Source organism: Aspergillus vadensis, assembly GCF_003184925.1.
Source record: "Aspergillus vadensis CBS 113365 unplaced genomic scaffold BO88scaffold_6, whole genome shotgun sequence".
Classification (NCBI taxonomy): Eukaryota; Fungi; Ascomycota; class Eurotiomycetes; order Eurotiales; family Aspergillaceae; genus Aspergillus; species Aspergillus vadensis.
The window spans coordinates 527,320-540,940 of record NW_020292044.1 but is presented as its reverse complement, the minus strand read 5'-3'; the positions used below and the strand labels follow the sequence as shown (position 1 = coordinate 540,940).

Here is a 13,621-nt window from a genome sequence, read left to right as displayed (position 1 = left end):
CGGAATCCATTTGCAATGATATCACCTACGCTTATGTTCGTTGAAAACTGTTATTGAATGTCAGCTGCCGAAAGCAACCTGTACCATGGCTCTGTCAATACCGGTTGACGACCTAACCATCAGGCAGCCTGAAGCATGTACCCTTTTGATCAGTCACCGCCTGATATGCCCAGGAGGATACCCGGATGTGGAAGCTTCAGCGGCAAGCGTTGTATGTAAATATATTGTCCTTCTTTCGTTGACTTTTTCAATGCATTTCTGCGCCTACAAGGCCTTGTTGATATGTGGCGGACATTTCATCTCCTGCGCCAAATACTAGCGACCTGCTTCGTATGACGCGCGCCCAGTGCGTATTCTTCTCCTGAGTTGCAGTGCCATACATTTTTACACCAGGGTACACGGAAGCCGGATTTCTGCGTAGAAGCCTCTTCACCCTCGCCCCCATCATACCGGTGGATATCATTTCCGGTCTCAAAGGCTGTAGATAGGTCAACAGCCAGGACGGATTGATCCATGAGGGTGGGCTACTTGGCATCCCCTGCATATTGAGGGTAGGTGACTGACGATGCAGGGCAGATGTAAGGTGGGATATCGGATATTCGTGATATGTGGTCAAGCACCTGCCATCACTTCATCCTTTTGCTCTTCCTTGGGCGCTTCTTTCCGACGCTCAGATAACTTCTTGCTCCGCTTGTCCGTTTGAGGGAAGCGCTTTTCCGTCCCACACGTAGAACAACAGACAACTAGAACATCCGCCCATGGCTTCTTGCGGCCGCGGCTGGCGTTTCTGATGTCCTGCGTGCAGGTTACTCCAGGAATTAAAAACGTGTCGCAGCGCTTGCAAAAAGACCTCTTGACGTCGATGGGTAGTCGGAGCTGTGACTTGAGAGAGACACCGCGCATTTGCGACATATAGACTCGAGAGAGTTGAGGCAGCCGCTTTGTCGTCGATGGGTTAATCGGCTTAGTCGAGTCATTCGCCGGTGAGACATCAGATTCCACCATTTGCGGTACTATGCGCTCCGTTTCTTGAAATTTGGCACCGTCCTCTGCTTCATCGATTTGGTCATTTTGTTGACTGACAGAGGGCTGCTGCGGGGATGGCTTCCCTATTGATTGTAGAAAGGTGGCCGCGTTGTAGAGATAATCGATCCGTGCGCGAATGTGGCTTTGCGCACCACCAGCAGAATCCTTCTTGCCCTTTGCTTTGGCTTTAGCCATGATGGAGAGGCATGTAATCAACCTGAGGTATGTGAAAAGAAATTAATTCACATGGAGGCAGCGGGGGAGTCTAAGCTTCTCGAGCAGCCGTCCGGCACTAACCCGATGCGGCAAGGAAGTTGGCCGCCGGTGACTAATGGACTCAATTCACGTGACTGGGATCTCGGAGGCTCAGCCGCTCCCATCCCTTCGCGCGTCGACAACCTTCTCTTCATCTCCATCGTCTTCCTTCGCGCTTCGACCTTTCCCATCCTCAATTCATCTCACAACAGTTACGAGGAGGATTTCGCATCGTCTTCGAACTAGATATTCGGCTTGCATAGCTTTTCACCCCCCGTTCTTATCTTAACGACATCTACCCAGGCTCGATTGCCTTGGGATAAGACGCGACAACAACAGAGTTTTCTCGAATACTTCCTTTATCAACACCATCCATCACCATGTCTCACGAAGAGGATCTCATCGACTACTCCGACGAGGAGCTTCAGACCACTGACGCGGCGGCCACCACCGCTGCCCCCGCCTCTAACGGAGAGGCTAAGAAGGGCGACTTGACGGTTTCTGGCGGCCGTCCGGACAAGAAGGGTAGTTACGTCGGTATTCATTCGACCGGTTTCCGCGACTTTTTGCTCAAAGAGGAACTCCTACGTGCCATCACCGATTGCGGTTTCGAACATCCATCGGAGGGTTAGTCTATCACGTATTCTTTCCCAAAGCTCCCTCCATTGCTCCATGTTCCAACGTCCGTCCATCTCCGCGGGGGAAAATCCATAGTCGTTCTGGGGCGCCCATCTCGCCTCCGCTTGCGGGCGGCATGAGGATGTCTGTTTCGCGTCATACACAAGACGAGTCGCCCTGCGGCAGTAGTGCATCTACAGCCTTATGCTTGTTTGCTTCACTTTACTTTGGTGAATTACGGCAACACCATGCTCAGGGGATACCACAGATTGGTTTGTTCGCCTGCAGAGATTCTGGACGAATTGTGGTTTGCTTCCGAAGAACACGGGTCGGACGCTTCTCCACCGTTCTCTGAATTGCAGCCGTCCTCCTGCCGCCTGCGGAAAGAGCTCTGAACAAGATGTCTTACTGCAGCTGACACAATTTTCGACTGTGTGCAAGTTCATTTGACTTTTGTTGTTTGGTGGAAGAACATACGGGACTATAATGCATCCCTTCGGACTCAAAACCTCGGGGATGGACGGACGCTGCGACGCGAATTGCTTTTTCTCTTTCTCAAAACTTATGGGTCGAGTACAAGTCTAACATACGGTTCCGCCTCACTACAGTCCAGCAAGTCTGCATTCCTACCGCTATTCTGAACGTCGATGTTCTCTGCCAGGCCAAGTCTGGTCTCGGAAAGACCGCGGTCTTCGTTTTGACCACCCTGCACCAGCTGGAACCGGTTCCTGGCGAGTGCTCTATCCTTGTTATGTGCCACACCCGCGAGTTGGCATACCAGATCAAGAACGAGTACGCTCGTTTCAGCAAGTACCTTCCTGATGTCAAGACTGCCGTCTTCTACGGAGGTACCCCCATCCAGAAGGACGTTGAGTTGCTCTCCAACAAGGAGTCCTACCCCAACATTGTTGTCGGTACTCCCGGTCGTCTGAATGCTTTGGTCCGCGACAAGAAGCTTTCTCTGCGCAACGTCAAGGCTTTCGTTCTCGATGAGTGTGATAAGATGCTGGACCAGATTGGTGAGTCTATTTGCGTCAGGTTGTCTTACGCTGTACTGATGATTTGTTATAGACATGCGTCGTGATGTCCAGGAGATCTTCCGTGCCACCCCTGCCGACAAGCAGGTCATGATGTTCAGTGCCACTCTTTCTCAGGATATCCGCCCCGTGTGCAAGAAGTTCATGAGGAACCCTCTTGAGGTCTACGTCGATGACGACACGAAGCTTACGCTGCACGGTCTGCAGCAATACTACATCAAGCTTAGCGAAGCGGAGAAGAACCGCAAGCTGAACGAGCTCCTGGACAACCTGGAGTTCAACCAGGTCATCATCTTCGTCAAGAGCACCCTGCGTGCGAATGAGCTGGACAAGCTGTTGCGCGAGTGCAACTTCCCCAGTATTGCAGTGCACTCCGGTGTGAGCCAGGAGGAGCGGTAAGAATACTCGTTGCACATGTAGTTCGCTATGTACTAACGGTTGGTAGTATCAAACGCTACAAGGAGTTCAAGGAATTCAACAAGCGTATCTGTGTCGCGACCGACGTGTTCGGACGTGGTATCGATATTGAGCGTATCAACCTTGCCATCAACTACGACTTGCCGGCTGATGCCGACTCCTACCTGCACCGTGTTGGTCGTGCGGGTCGTTTCGGTACCAAGGGTCTGTCGATCTCCTTCGTCAGCACCGAGGATGACGAGAAGGTGCTCAAGGATATTGAGAAGCGCTTCGAGGTTGCTCTTCCGTAAGTACAGACCGATGTTTATGAGCATGTGAACGAAGCTAATGAGTACTAGTGAATACCCCGAGGGCGGTGTTGACTCGAGCACCTACATGGCCTAGATGATTGGGCCTGTGCTCGCCGGAACAGTATGTAGCAGGAGAAATTGAGTTGAATTTTATCGCAGGTTTTTCGTCTTCGGTTTCCTTGTTTCCTTTGGCGTGATGGTTCGGTTGCTATTTAACATGTCGCTTTCTGGGAGGCACTGGTAGGGAAGGGAACATCTGGAGGATAAAAAGCGTATTAAATGATAAGGATAATAACTAGATGCCTGGGATGTGTCTTGGGCCAGTGCCTCTTAGCACGACAGTGTATTATCAAATGTTGCGATTATTTTGATTAGGAACTGCTGCTTCAGATTGTCGATTTGATGTAAGCCAGTAGCCAGTAGGTTTCTACGTGGTGTCACATACCAGCAGAATAATTCCCCCTCCATATTACAAGCAAACAAAGAAGCGTAACATCTCCAATGCAACCCAGAGAGCCCATCCACACCCGGAAACCCCACCCTATCGATAAGACCGAGCAAGCAAAGAACCCCCAAGGACTGAACCTATCTCACTCACCGACCCCGAACCCTATGACGCAACCAGCCAGCCAGCACAACTTACCCTCCCCACTACTACTCACCACCAAGTCAATCAATCCCCCCCATAAGCCTCACCCTCACTTTCTTATTCCCTTCCTACAACACAACCTATACACCCAATTTCCCCTTCCCCAATAAAAAGATTAAGAAAGAAGAAGAAGAAGAAGAAGAAGAAGAAGAAGAAGAAGAAATATGACCCCCCGGTGCTTCATAATCCGCCACGGCGAAACCTCCTGGTCCCTGAACGGCCGACACACAGGCACGACAGACCTCCCATTGACCGAAAACGGCGAGAAACGGATAAAAGCCACGGGGAAGGCGTTGGTCGGGAATGATCGGTTGATTGTGCCGAGGAAGTTGGTTCATGTGTATGCTCCTACCTATTACCATACTTCATTCGATTCTGGTTTTTGTGATGGATTGAGGAAGTGAGATACTGATGGTGTGTGTGGGTGATGATGTAGGTATGTATCGCCGCGCGCACGGGCCCAACGGACCCTCGAACTACTCGAAATCGGATGCAGGGAGAGATTACCCTGGAATGAGGCGCGGAAGTCCGAAGACGAGGAGCCGATACGTACGGAGGCGAGGGTGGAGGTTACGGAGGCCGTCAGGGAGTGGGATTATGGGGAGTATGAGGGGTTGACTAGTAAGCAGATTCGGGAGATGAGGAGGGAGAGGGGGGAGGGGGAGTGGGATATTTGGAGGGATGGGTGTCCGGGGGGAGAGTATGTTATCCTATCTATCCCTTTTCCTTTTATTATATTGATCGAGTTATGGAGTATGGTGATGGTGGTGTTGGTATTGAACAGCTAAGCTAACTGATATTGGTGCCACTAGATCCCCCGAAGACGTGATCAAGCGTCTGGACGCAGTGATCGCAGAGATCAGAGAGAAGTTCCACAAGCCCTGTTTCGACGGCGACTCTTCCACGGGCAAGGGCGATGTTCTCGTCGTGGCTCACGGTCATATCCTGCGTGCGTTTGCGATGCGCTGGACGGGGAAGCCGTTGACGGAGACGGCGCTGATTTTGGAAGCCGGTGGTGTGGGCACGCTGAGGTGAGTATACCATATACCCTCTGGGTGTTTGTTTCCTGCGCATATTGCTAACTGACTGACTCTCCCACGCCAGCTACGAGCACCATAACATCGACGAGCCGGCGATCATTCTCGGTGGAGGGTTCGTAGTCGATAGCTGAGATGGCTGACTACCTGTAGAGAATCTCATAGTTAGCAAATAGAACGAGAGAGAGAGCCAATAGAGAATAGTTAAAACACTCACTTTACCAATACCCTTGTACCAACCAATCCATAACACATCCATCCATCATAGAACATTTTCAGAGACCTCAAATATCTCCCCTCAACCCTCTCTCTTCTCCTCATCACCAGCACTATCCCCCTTAACGCCCTCCTCTCCCAACACCTTCGCAGACCCCATGAACAATGCTCCAACATACCCGCCCAGGAAACGCATATCCTCAGCCTGCACGGCTGTCATCCTGAGCAGATTCTCCGTGTCCCGGAGATTAGCGTTCAGCTGCTCCAGCTGGTTATGCAGATTGGTGTACTGGCGCGTCTTGGCCATCGACATGGAGGAGCTGCCCATGGAGGAGGAAGGGCCGGCGGTGGTGGAGGCGGGGAGGATGGAGTGTCGGGGGAGGGATTGGGAGTGGGTATATTGGTGGGAGGGCATTTTTGTTCCTTGTCGATAGTATTTTTTTGGGGGGTAAGATTGGGTTGATTGGGTGTAGTCGGTCAGGTGAGTTGTAATGGTGATGTGTTGGAGAAGGTAATGGGAGAAGCTGCAGATAGAGGGGATTTGTTTACCCCCGCGGTCCTGTAGGTCACGTGCATGTGCCTCCGGCAACAATCACAATTGCCATGGTATACTATCAAACTGTTCCATTCATCATACAAGGTATACTATTACTGATGCAACCGATTAAGTCTCGTTTATTGTCAACATGTTCTAATCAATGGAGCAGTTGCCGCGCCGACATTCCCGACGCAGTTCCTCTCACTAACACCCGGTAGGAACATGAACCCAGCCAAATCAAATCAATCAATCAACCGAATAAATCAACCCCTTGCTCTTTTTATGCGCCAGTAACCGGACCATGAATGAGAAAGATGACAGGGTGGTGGGATGTTCGCGCCAGAGCCCATACAGAACAGCACAGAACAGCTATGGAAGGAGACGACCAAGGAAATCAAGTCAAAGGAGGGCATGCGTGTCAAACAAAGCAGCGGAGATGGTAGGGAATAGACAACAGGACGATGCGCCGAGCTAGGTAGTGTACAACACTGGGTCTTGCAGAAACAAGGCATGTATGGTGTGCGTCTGGCAATGAACGTCGGTGGTATAGCTGTGGAAAGTCAAAAAAACGTATTTATCTGGTGGAGCTTCATGCTCATGCTCATTAATGTTCGAGAATGCCGTGCAACTTGAGAGGAAAAAGAGAAAAGAGATAATCAAAGTCAAGGCAAATCACCACATGCAGCAATCATGCATGCACGCACGCACGCGCCCGCCCGACCACTCCGTAGTGGAAATCATCAAACGAGAAAGTGGAAAAGTGAAAGCCCCTATGTCCCTTGGTGTATATGTAAGAAAGCCGCAAACAACAGACAATTGACATGGAGTCTGTGCCCACCCTCCTTGCCAAAGCATCTCATTAAAAGTATATCCTTTATAAGAAAGCAACAGCAATACGGGCAAGGGCGTTCCCAAAAGCATGGAAATCACCCACCCGACTGGAAAAGGGAAAAGATGGAGACATCAACGAAACCAGTCGTGTCCATAGCAGTCAGCGCCAAGGCATCTGCTCAGCGACTTCAAAAGAGAGACGAAGGAAGGACGGGCTTCGCGACTCAATGAACGGGCGCTGCAGCTGGCTGCGCGCCGAGGCTGATCTGGCTGCTATGGGCAGAGGTCTCGGAATCGAGGTTGGCACTAGCCCCGCTGTCACCACTCTCCGCGCTGGCGCTCGCACTTCCTGTCAGACTTCTATGCTTGGGAGTGCCCTGGGCGGGATACGGTTTGCTCACCCCAATTTGTTGTTCAACCTGCTGCGGACCTACCGCATTGCCATGCCCAGGAGGATGGCGAGGGACTGGCGCTCGCATGTGTCCCGGAGGCGACGGGTGGCCGCCGTTCGGAGGCCCATGAGGTGGGCCAAAGTTCTGGTCTTGGGCAGTCGCTGGGCGGCCCATTCGCGGACCAGGAGGACCACCAAAAGGAGCAGCAGGAGAATGGCTATTCCTCCTGCTTTGCGGGTACGGATGAGGAGGGTAGTCACCCATTCGGCTGGTAGTCATCGAGTTGGTCCGGGAGCCCGCAGCCATTTGGTTTCGGTCAACAGACCCGTACCGGTTCGACGAGTAAGCCATCATGGGGTTGTCTAGGAGAGAGTCATGGAGGCCAGGGATTTCCTGCATGATACGGTCACTGGCGCGCTTCCTGTTTCCTCCAAAGTAGCGGCTGAACGTCCCAGTTCTACCACCTCCGCCGCCGCCCGGGCCAGTGCTCGAAAGGAGTTCGGGATTCTTGCGAATCTGACTCGCACTGGGGAATTTCTTTGTCCTCTTTGAGGTGATACTCAGCATATCAACGTTGTCGGGGTCGATCTGGGGAACCAAGCTAGTATCCATGGGATCGAAGTAGTCATCCTCATCCTCCTCATCGAAAGCAGCCGCCTTGGAAGGCGGAGGTCTGCGGGGACCACGACGCATGTGCATCTCTTGCTCTCGAAGCTGCAACTCCCGCTGGCGAATGGCCAGCTCGCGTTCTCTCAAAGCCAGTCCAGATGGTCCGGGGCCTGGCGGGACATCCGGATAACCATTAGCACCATTTGCAGGCATACCCTGATCGCCCGCATCATCATAGACGACCAGATGACTGAACTCCTCAAGGCCCTCCAAGGACGGTTCACGAGGCATCCTAGGTCCGCCAGCCGGGGGCTGAGCGCTTGGTGGTCGCGACATTCCAGGCATCGGAGGTCCACGTCTCGGCGGGGGCATCATCATGGCGGAACTCGATCGTCCGGGGGGCGGGCGCATAGGACCATTTCTGGGGGGAGGAACCGAAGACACCCGGGGCGGAGGCTGGGCCAGTGCCGGAGGGGGAGAATCACGAGGTTTGCTCAGATTCGTGGCATTGATATGGTGCAGCATGGCATAAAGGGTCTCGATGCGTGGGAGTTTGACGTTGGACTCTGTTGCCAATTTGATGGGAGAACCGAGGTATGTCTCGATCTCCATGGGACGCCGCCCCTGAAAATCCTGGTACATAGTGTTTGGTGTCTGGATGGCTGTCATCTTTTCCATAGTCTTCTGGTTGAAGTCGCTGGGAAAAGAGCAACCGTGTGCTTTCGCCAAATCGATGAGTTCGTCGATCACGTCCGATATCAGCTGACGCACGCCGACTTTTTCTAATAATTGCTGTACATTTCCAGAATCAAACATAACACTGGCGGGGTAGAAGGCGATAGGACTAGAAATGTAGTAGTTAGCAAAAGCTCGATATCCTCGTAAGCATACAGGAGGATAATTCACCCTATAATACGCTCAAACTGTTCTTGTCTGATATTCTTCGATACTTTGCAATCCACCTGGCCCGAACTCAGAGTCATCGCTAGCGCCGCAGCCATATCGGTCTGAATGGAGGAGGGAACGTTGGAGTTCTGATTCGTGGCACCGACCCAGATTTCCGATGAGTTCAGGTGCTCAAACTCGCTGGCTCCGATCTGAGTGATTTCGACGCCTGAAACAAGCGAAAGAACGACGTTTGTCGGGAACCGTTGTTCCAGATGCGATTCGACACCGAGGGTGTTGGTTGTGTTGACCAAGATGCAGGTGTGCTGAGGGGTCACAACGGACTCTATTACCGCGGCCAGGTCGTAGACATCGGGCAGAGCCTTGACGCAGAGGATTACATAGTCGTATGCGTTCTCTCGTGATGCTGCTTCTTCGGGCGTCCGAACAACTATCGTATGACTCTAATCAGCACACGAGCGACGGACGCGTGACAAAGGGACAGAACTCACCATGACGTGGCTTGAATCGTTCATTTCCAAACGCTTTCGACCTAATCATGCCCCGTCAGAACCTTGCCATATTATGAGAATGAGCGACCAGCCATACTTGAAAGACACGCCGTATTGAGAAACTGCCTCGTAGCCCGATTTCCAGACCAGTGTCACGTCGCAGGAGGTTGTCGCCTGGAGCCTCCAGGAAAGGAACGCCGAGATGGCATTGCTGCCCACTAAACAGACCCGCGTTAGCAGACGACCCATGATGATGTCTGAATTTTAACGTAGTCTAGGAGTCTCTTGGATGGCAGCGACCGGGTGGACCAGCAAATCATCCAAGAAAAAGGGTTGTCGGGAAATGATGATAGATGGTGTGGTTTTCTGGCAGCGGCTGAGCACTAACCTGACAGAATGCGCAAGCGCGGCGGAGGAGCCATGATAGTCGATCAAAATGGGAAAGAAGCGATCCGATCAGCCAGTACGCGGTGGTTGTGGAAAAAAGCAATGGACCGTTAGACTGGAATTAGGTATCTCCTGAACCACAACTAGAGGCGCGATTGACGCTGCCTAACCACGGAACGAAGGGACGCAATCCGACGACGACTGAAGCCAGGGTTGATGTCGAGATCGATCTAATAAAGGACACACGCGAAAGGCGCCAAGGACGACGATAACGAAAGTAAGGGGAATCACAAAAGGAAGACTTGACAATAGAAAGGGAGAATCAAATAAAGACAAACGAAAGGAGGTATGGTTCAACCGTAGGAAGGGAGTGGAAAGTAAGTAAGAGAGAGAGAGGCTAGGGAGGGAGGGAGGAGGAGGAGGGGGGTGGTGGGAAGGTGAAAGGGGAAGAGGAGGAGTAGCAAGTCAGTAGGGAAGAGAGAGAGCGAAGGTAGCGAAAAAGAGAGAGAGAGAGAGAGGATAGGATGGGATGGCAGATGGCGGATGGCGGATGGTTGGAGTAAGAAGCAAGATGGAAGACGGTCAGCTTTGGGCGGAAAGGCAGCCCGAATGGGTGAGTTATGGAGCCGTGCGTATCTTTTTCTGTAATTTTTTTTTTAGCTTTCACGGTTTATCTTAATTTTTCTTTTTTTTTCTCTTTTTTTAATTTTCTATTTTTCTCTGTTGGTTTTCCAAAGTCTCTAACGGCCGTGGATCCCCCGCCAGGGCTCGATCCGGAAACGGAGGCAGGAAAAGAGGCGGACTCAGCGACAACTGTCAACGGAGAGGGGAACCCGGATTTTGCATGCGAAAGCAGAAAGTCTGTCTGATGGTCCGAAAGGAATGTCCCAAGAATATCGAGCCCCTCCAAAACGGGATGCCAATAGGACGATGAGGAAGGGAAAAGAGTGTGAGAGGGAAAGATTGCGCGACCAAAAAAAGCCCCAATAATCTCGATGGTCCTAATCGGCCACTGGGGGAGGGGATACTAATTGTAGACTAACTAATTAACGATCGGAAAGAAGAAGACCGTGTGCAATGAAATATGACTAGGATAGGTAGGATTATTATTAGTTTGACTCGGAATTATGTATGGAATTTTTGATTATTAGAAGAGTGTACTATTATAATAAGATGATTGTCCCCCTCATCAAGCCAGCCATCGGCTAGATCATTTGTACCAGACAAATTGATAGCAATAGTAACGATAATAATAATAACGACCACCACCACAACAAAAATAAAACCACTACAGCTACTAGCGAGAATGAATTGAAAGAATGAATAATGAATCGGGAGAGGGGATGGGGAGAAAAACACACACCATTTTCGCGAGGTACCTACGACTGCACCTACATTAGTTGGAAACTCCTTGTACCTGGGTTAATTTGTACACTGGGTCTAAGCCGTTCTGAGTATCGTCCACGCTTACCAGGAGATGCTACCGCGCCAGGTTGAAACCGGTTTTTCTTGTTGGTCACTCTTCCCTTCCCAGCTTATTCCACAGTAATAACCCCATGATAATGATCATCTCAATTTTTCATCAATGCTGGAGAAGGAACAATATTGATTAATCTCGTCTATATCTATTCATTTAATACACTACCGACATACTTACGTATCTGAAGAAAATACAGCATGATGTTTGGCTTCCCCTATCTGCCATTATCCCTATTAGGAGGGACTCACAATTTGACGTCTCTGATATAGAGCGACAAAAGATGCAGCAGCGACACCCCCTGAAAAAAAAAGAAGCCCATAGATAGCAAGAGTCCACTCACTCGCCGATAACAGACACAATTGCATTGGCTTGGAATAGTGCCTCTCACACACTACTACCACCACTGCCACTACCAAGCACTACTCTAAACCTAGTCTATGTCTAACCGGCACACAACTTACAAGCAAACACACACAGACCAGAAAAGAATAGATCATGACCACGACGATGATGACGACGAAAGAACAATAGACCACCAAATGACCGAACTAAAAAGATCCTGATTATGTGGATGGGAGTGATGAGACACGACAGCACCAACCCACTTGGTTCTGGTCGAGCCAACCCATGATGCAGCCAAGACCCAATCGGCCACCGCTGCACATCCTCCCGTCACCAAAACCCACCCGAAAACCCACTTCGTCTAGTGGTCGAGGTCAGGCCGGGATTCGCCCGCTGCAATCGGCCTCGGACAGATTGGTCAGTTCTGCCCTCAAGATGCTGCTGCAACCGATATGGAGCTGGGAGCGCACACCACCGTACGAATCAGCGGGTACCTTCCGGCAGCCTGGTCGCAGACCTTCTATTCTCCTCCTCTCCTCTCCTCTCTTCTTCTCCTCTTTCCCTCCTTTAGTTAGTCTCTATCTTACTATGGGGACTTATTTTCAAGTCTCAGCTCCAGCACTAAGCTGGTTCGAGTAAATAGCTAGAAACAAGGTCAAACAGGGGAAATAGATCAAGTCAATTGTCTGTCTATTCCATTTGAGTTGTCTGAAAGAATTTTCCATCATGTTCGAAAAGTTCTTTGGGGATCCGCCATGTCTTTCCCTATCCCCCCAATAGTAAGAAGAACCTGAATGAATTGCTGCTACTACTTGGAACAGATCTGGTGATCATTGGCAAATCAACCAGCCGCAGAGATAAAAATACGGAGTATGTATGCAAGTCTGTATGTCAGTTACTACTTGTGTACTGTAATTACTAAGCGACTCCCTCTCCCTAACCCCTCTTGAACGAATGGATTGGTATGACCATGACCAGCCAATACTTACTCAAGCTTGATCTCAACAAGCAGCGATACCCTTCTCCAGGAACCCCAGAATAATAACCAAGCCAAGATTTGTTTACTCCTCCTTTTATTTTATATCAATCCCTCCTCAAAAACAAGATCTTTTTTTTCTTTTTCTTTTTTTTTTTTTTTTTCCTCTCAATAATCTATAGATTGATACTACAGGCAACCAAACCCCCCCCCCCAACTCGGCAATCCAGCCATCGATCACTTACTTTCACTGTAAGTACGGAGTACTGTAAGTGACATGCAATCGATGCATAATGCGTCCCCTTCTCTCGCATTAGTTAGTGTACAGTTGCCCTCCGTCTCAGTCAGTCAGTCAAGTCACCTGGGGAAAACATTCCGCCTTGGGAAGAACAAACAACAAATTCGGGAAGGGGGGGCAGTGTTGACTGTCCAACCCGACATGCCACACCTTTTATGCGAAGTAGGGATCGACAACCTGAACCCCTCTCCCATACCAGTCGTACCTGTTTGCGGAGATGTCATGAATGCATGAAATGAAATTGAAATTGAAATTGAAATTGAATCAACGTATGGCTGCTGGCTGCCTTGTGCTTGCTTACAGTATGTAACTATTGACTAACAAAACGATTACTTAAATCTACTTATAATTTAGTAGTTATTTAGTAATTAAGTATGCTGCTTACTGGGGGAGTATACTTTACTTATATCCTAAACTTAGTATGTGTAATTAGTTCTCTCCGCTTGCTGCATGTGTGTCTGAACTCTGAACTCAGTTGTTGAGGTGAACACCTCGCCACACTGATGTCAGTCATAATATTCTGGTCTGGAGAAACGAAAGATGGAAAGGTACGTACGTTACTACTGAGCGGCGAGCCAGCGGCTTAGCTTCGGCTTACTAATAAAGTTCCAGATATGCTTATGTGAGTTCCAGAATATCCCGGCTTGGTTGGGGGGTTCCAGATTATCCCAGGAGTTACTAAGTTACGGAGTACTAGTCTAATATGTGTAATCTCCTGAGAGAAAACCTGAAACCTTCGACTCCATTCCCCTGGTGTGGCTTGTTAGATGTTTGATATTAATTGGATGTTGAGAGGATCAAATATTGATATGAGTAAATAATATTA

The 13,621-nt window shown here is 50.1% G+C and overlaps 6 protein-coding genes across 6 annotated transcripts; 3 read left to right on the top strand and 3 right to left on the bottom strand.

The window, feature by feature from the left end:
* Positions 1-263: 263 nt before the first annotated feature.
* Positions 264-1,273, bottom strand: BO88DRAFT_243953 (ribonuclease P Rpr2/Rpp21/SNM1 subunit). Its single transcript, XM_025702156.1, has one exon. The coding sequence runs from the start codon at positions 1,219-1,221 to the stop codon at positions 613-615; it is 609 nt and encodes a 202-aa protein (XP_025564895.1). The 5' UTR covers positions 1,222-1,273; the 3' UTR covers positions 264-612.
* A 161-nt stretch (positions 1,274-1,434) lies between these two features.
* Positions 1,435-3,903, top strand: BO88DRAFT_361744 (ATP-dependent RNA helicase SUB2). Its single transcript, XM_025703889.1, has 5 exons — positions 1,435-1,908; positions 2,508-2,918; positions 2,971-3,331; positions 3,382-3,639; positions 3,692-3,903. Exons 1-5 carry the CDS (start codon positions 1,662-1,664, stop codon positions 3,735-3,737), a joined length of 1,323 nt encoding a protein of 440 aa, XP_025564894.1. The 5' UTR covers positions 1,435-1,661; the 3' UTR covers positions 3,738-3,903.
* Positions 3,904-4,275: 372 nt separating this feature from the next.
* BO88DRAFT_361743 (histidine phosphatase family protein) lies at positions 4,276-5,547 on the top strand. Its single transcript, XM_025703888.1, has 4 exons — positions 4,276-4,632; positions 4,729-4,992; positions 5,105-5,323; positions 5,397-5,547. The coding sequence occupies exons 1-4, from the start codon at positions 4,457-4,459 to the stop codon at positions 5,461-5,463; spliced, it is 726 nt and encodes a 241-aa protein (XP_025564893.1). The 5' UTR covers positions 4,276-4,456; the 3' UTR covers positions 5,464-5,547.
* BO88DRAFT_403271 (DASH complex subunit HSK3 family protein) lies at positions 5,478-6,037 on the bottom strand. Its single transcript, XM_025706326.1, has one exon. The coding sequence runs from the start codon at positions 5,958-5,960 to the stop codon at positions 5,628-5,630; it is 333 nt and encodes a 110-aa protein (XP_025564892.1). The 5' UTR covers positions 5,961-6,037; the 3' UTR covers positions 5,478-5,627.
* A 1,101-nt stretch (positions 6,038-7,138) lies between these two features.
* Positions 7,139-9,734, bottom strand: BO88DRAFT_335691 (ketopantoate reductase family protein; the record flags this gene model as incomplete). The annotated part of the gene is made up of 5 exons (XM_025702863.1): positions 7,139-8,759; positions 8,822-9,251; positions 9,313-9,353; positions 9,410-9,530; positions 9,701-9,734. 5 exons carry the CDS (start codon positions 9,732-9,734, stop codon positions 7,139-7,141), a joined length of 2,247 nt encoding a protein of 748 aa, XP_025564891.1.
* Positions 9,735-12,694: 2,960 nt separating this feature from the next.
* On the top strand, positions 12,695-13,220 carry BO88DRAFT_403267 (uncharacterized protein). Its single transcript, XM_025706325.1, has 2 exons — positions 12,695-13,134; positions 13,194-13,220. Exon 1 carries the CDS (start codon positions 12,775-12,777, stop codon positions 13,027-13,029), a length of 255 nt encoding a protein of 84 aa, XP_025564890.1. The 5' UTR covers positions 12,695-12,774; the 3' UTR covers positions 13,030-13,134; positions 13,194-13,220.
* Positions 13,221-13,621: the final 401 nt, after the last annotated feature.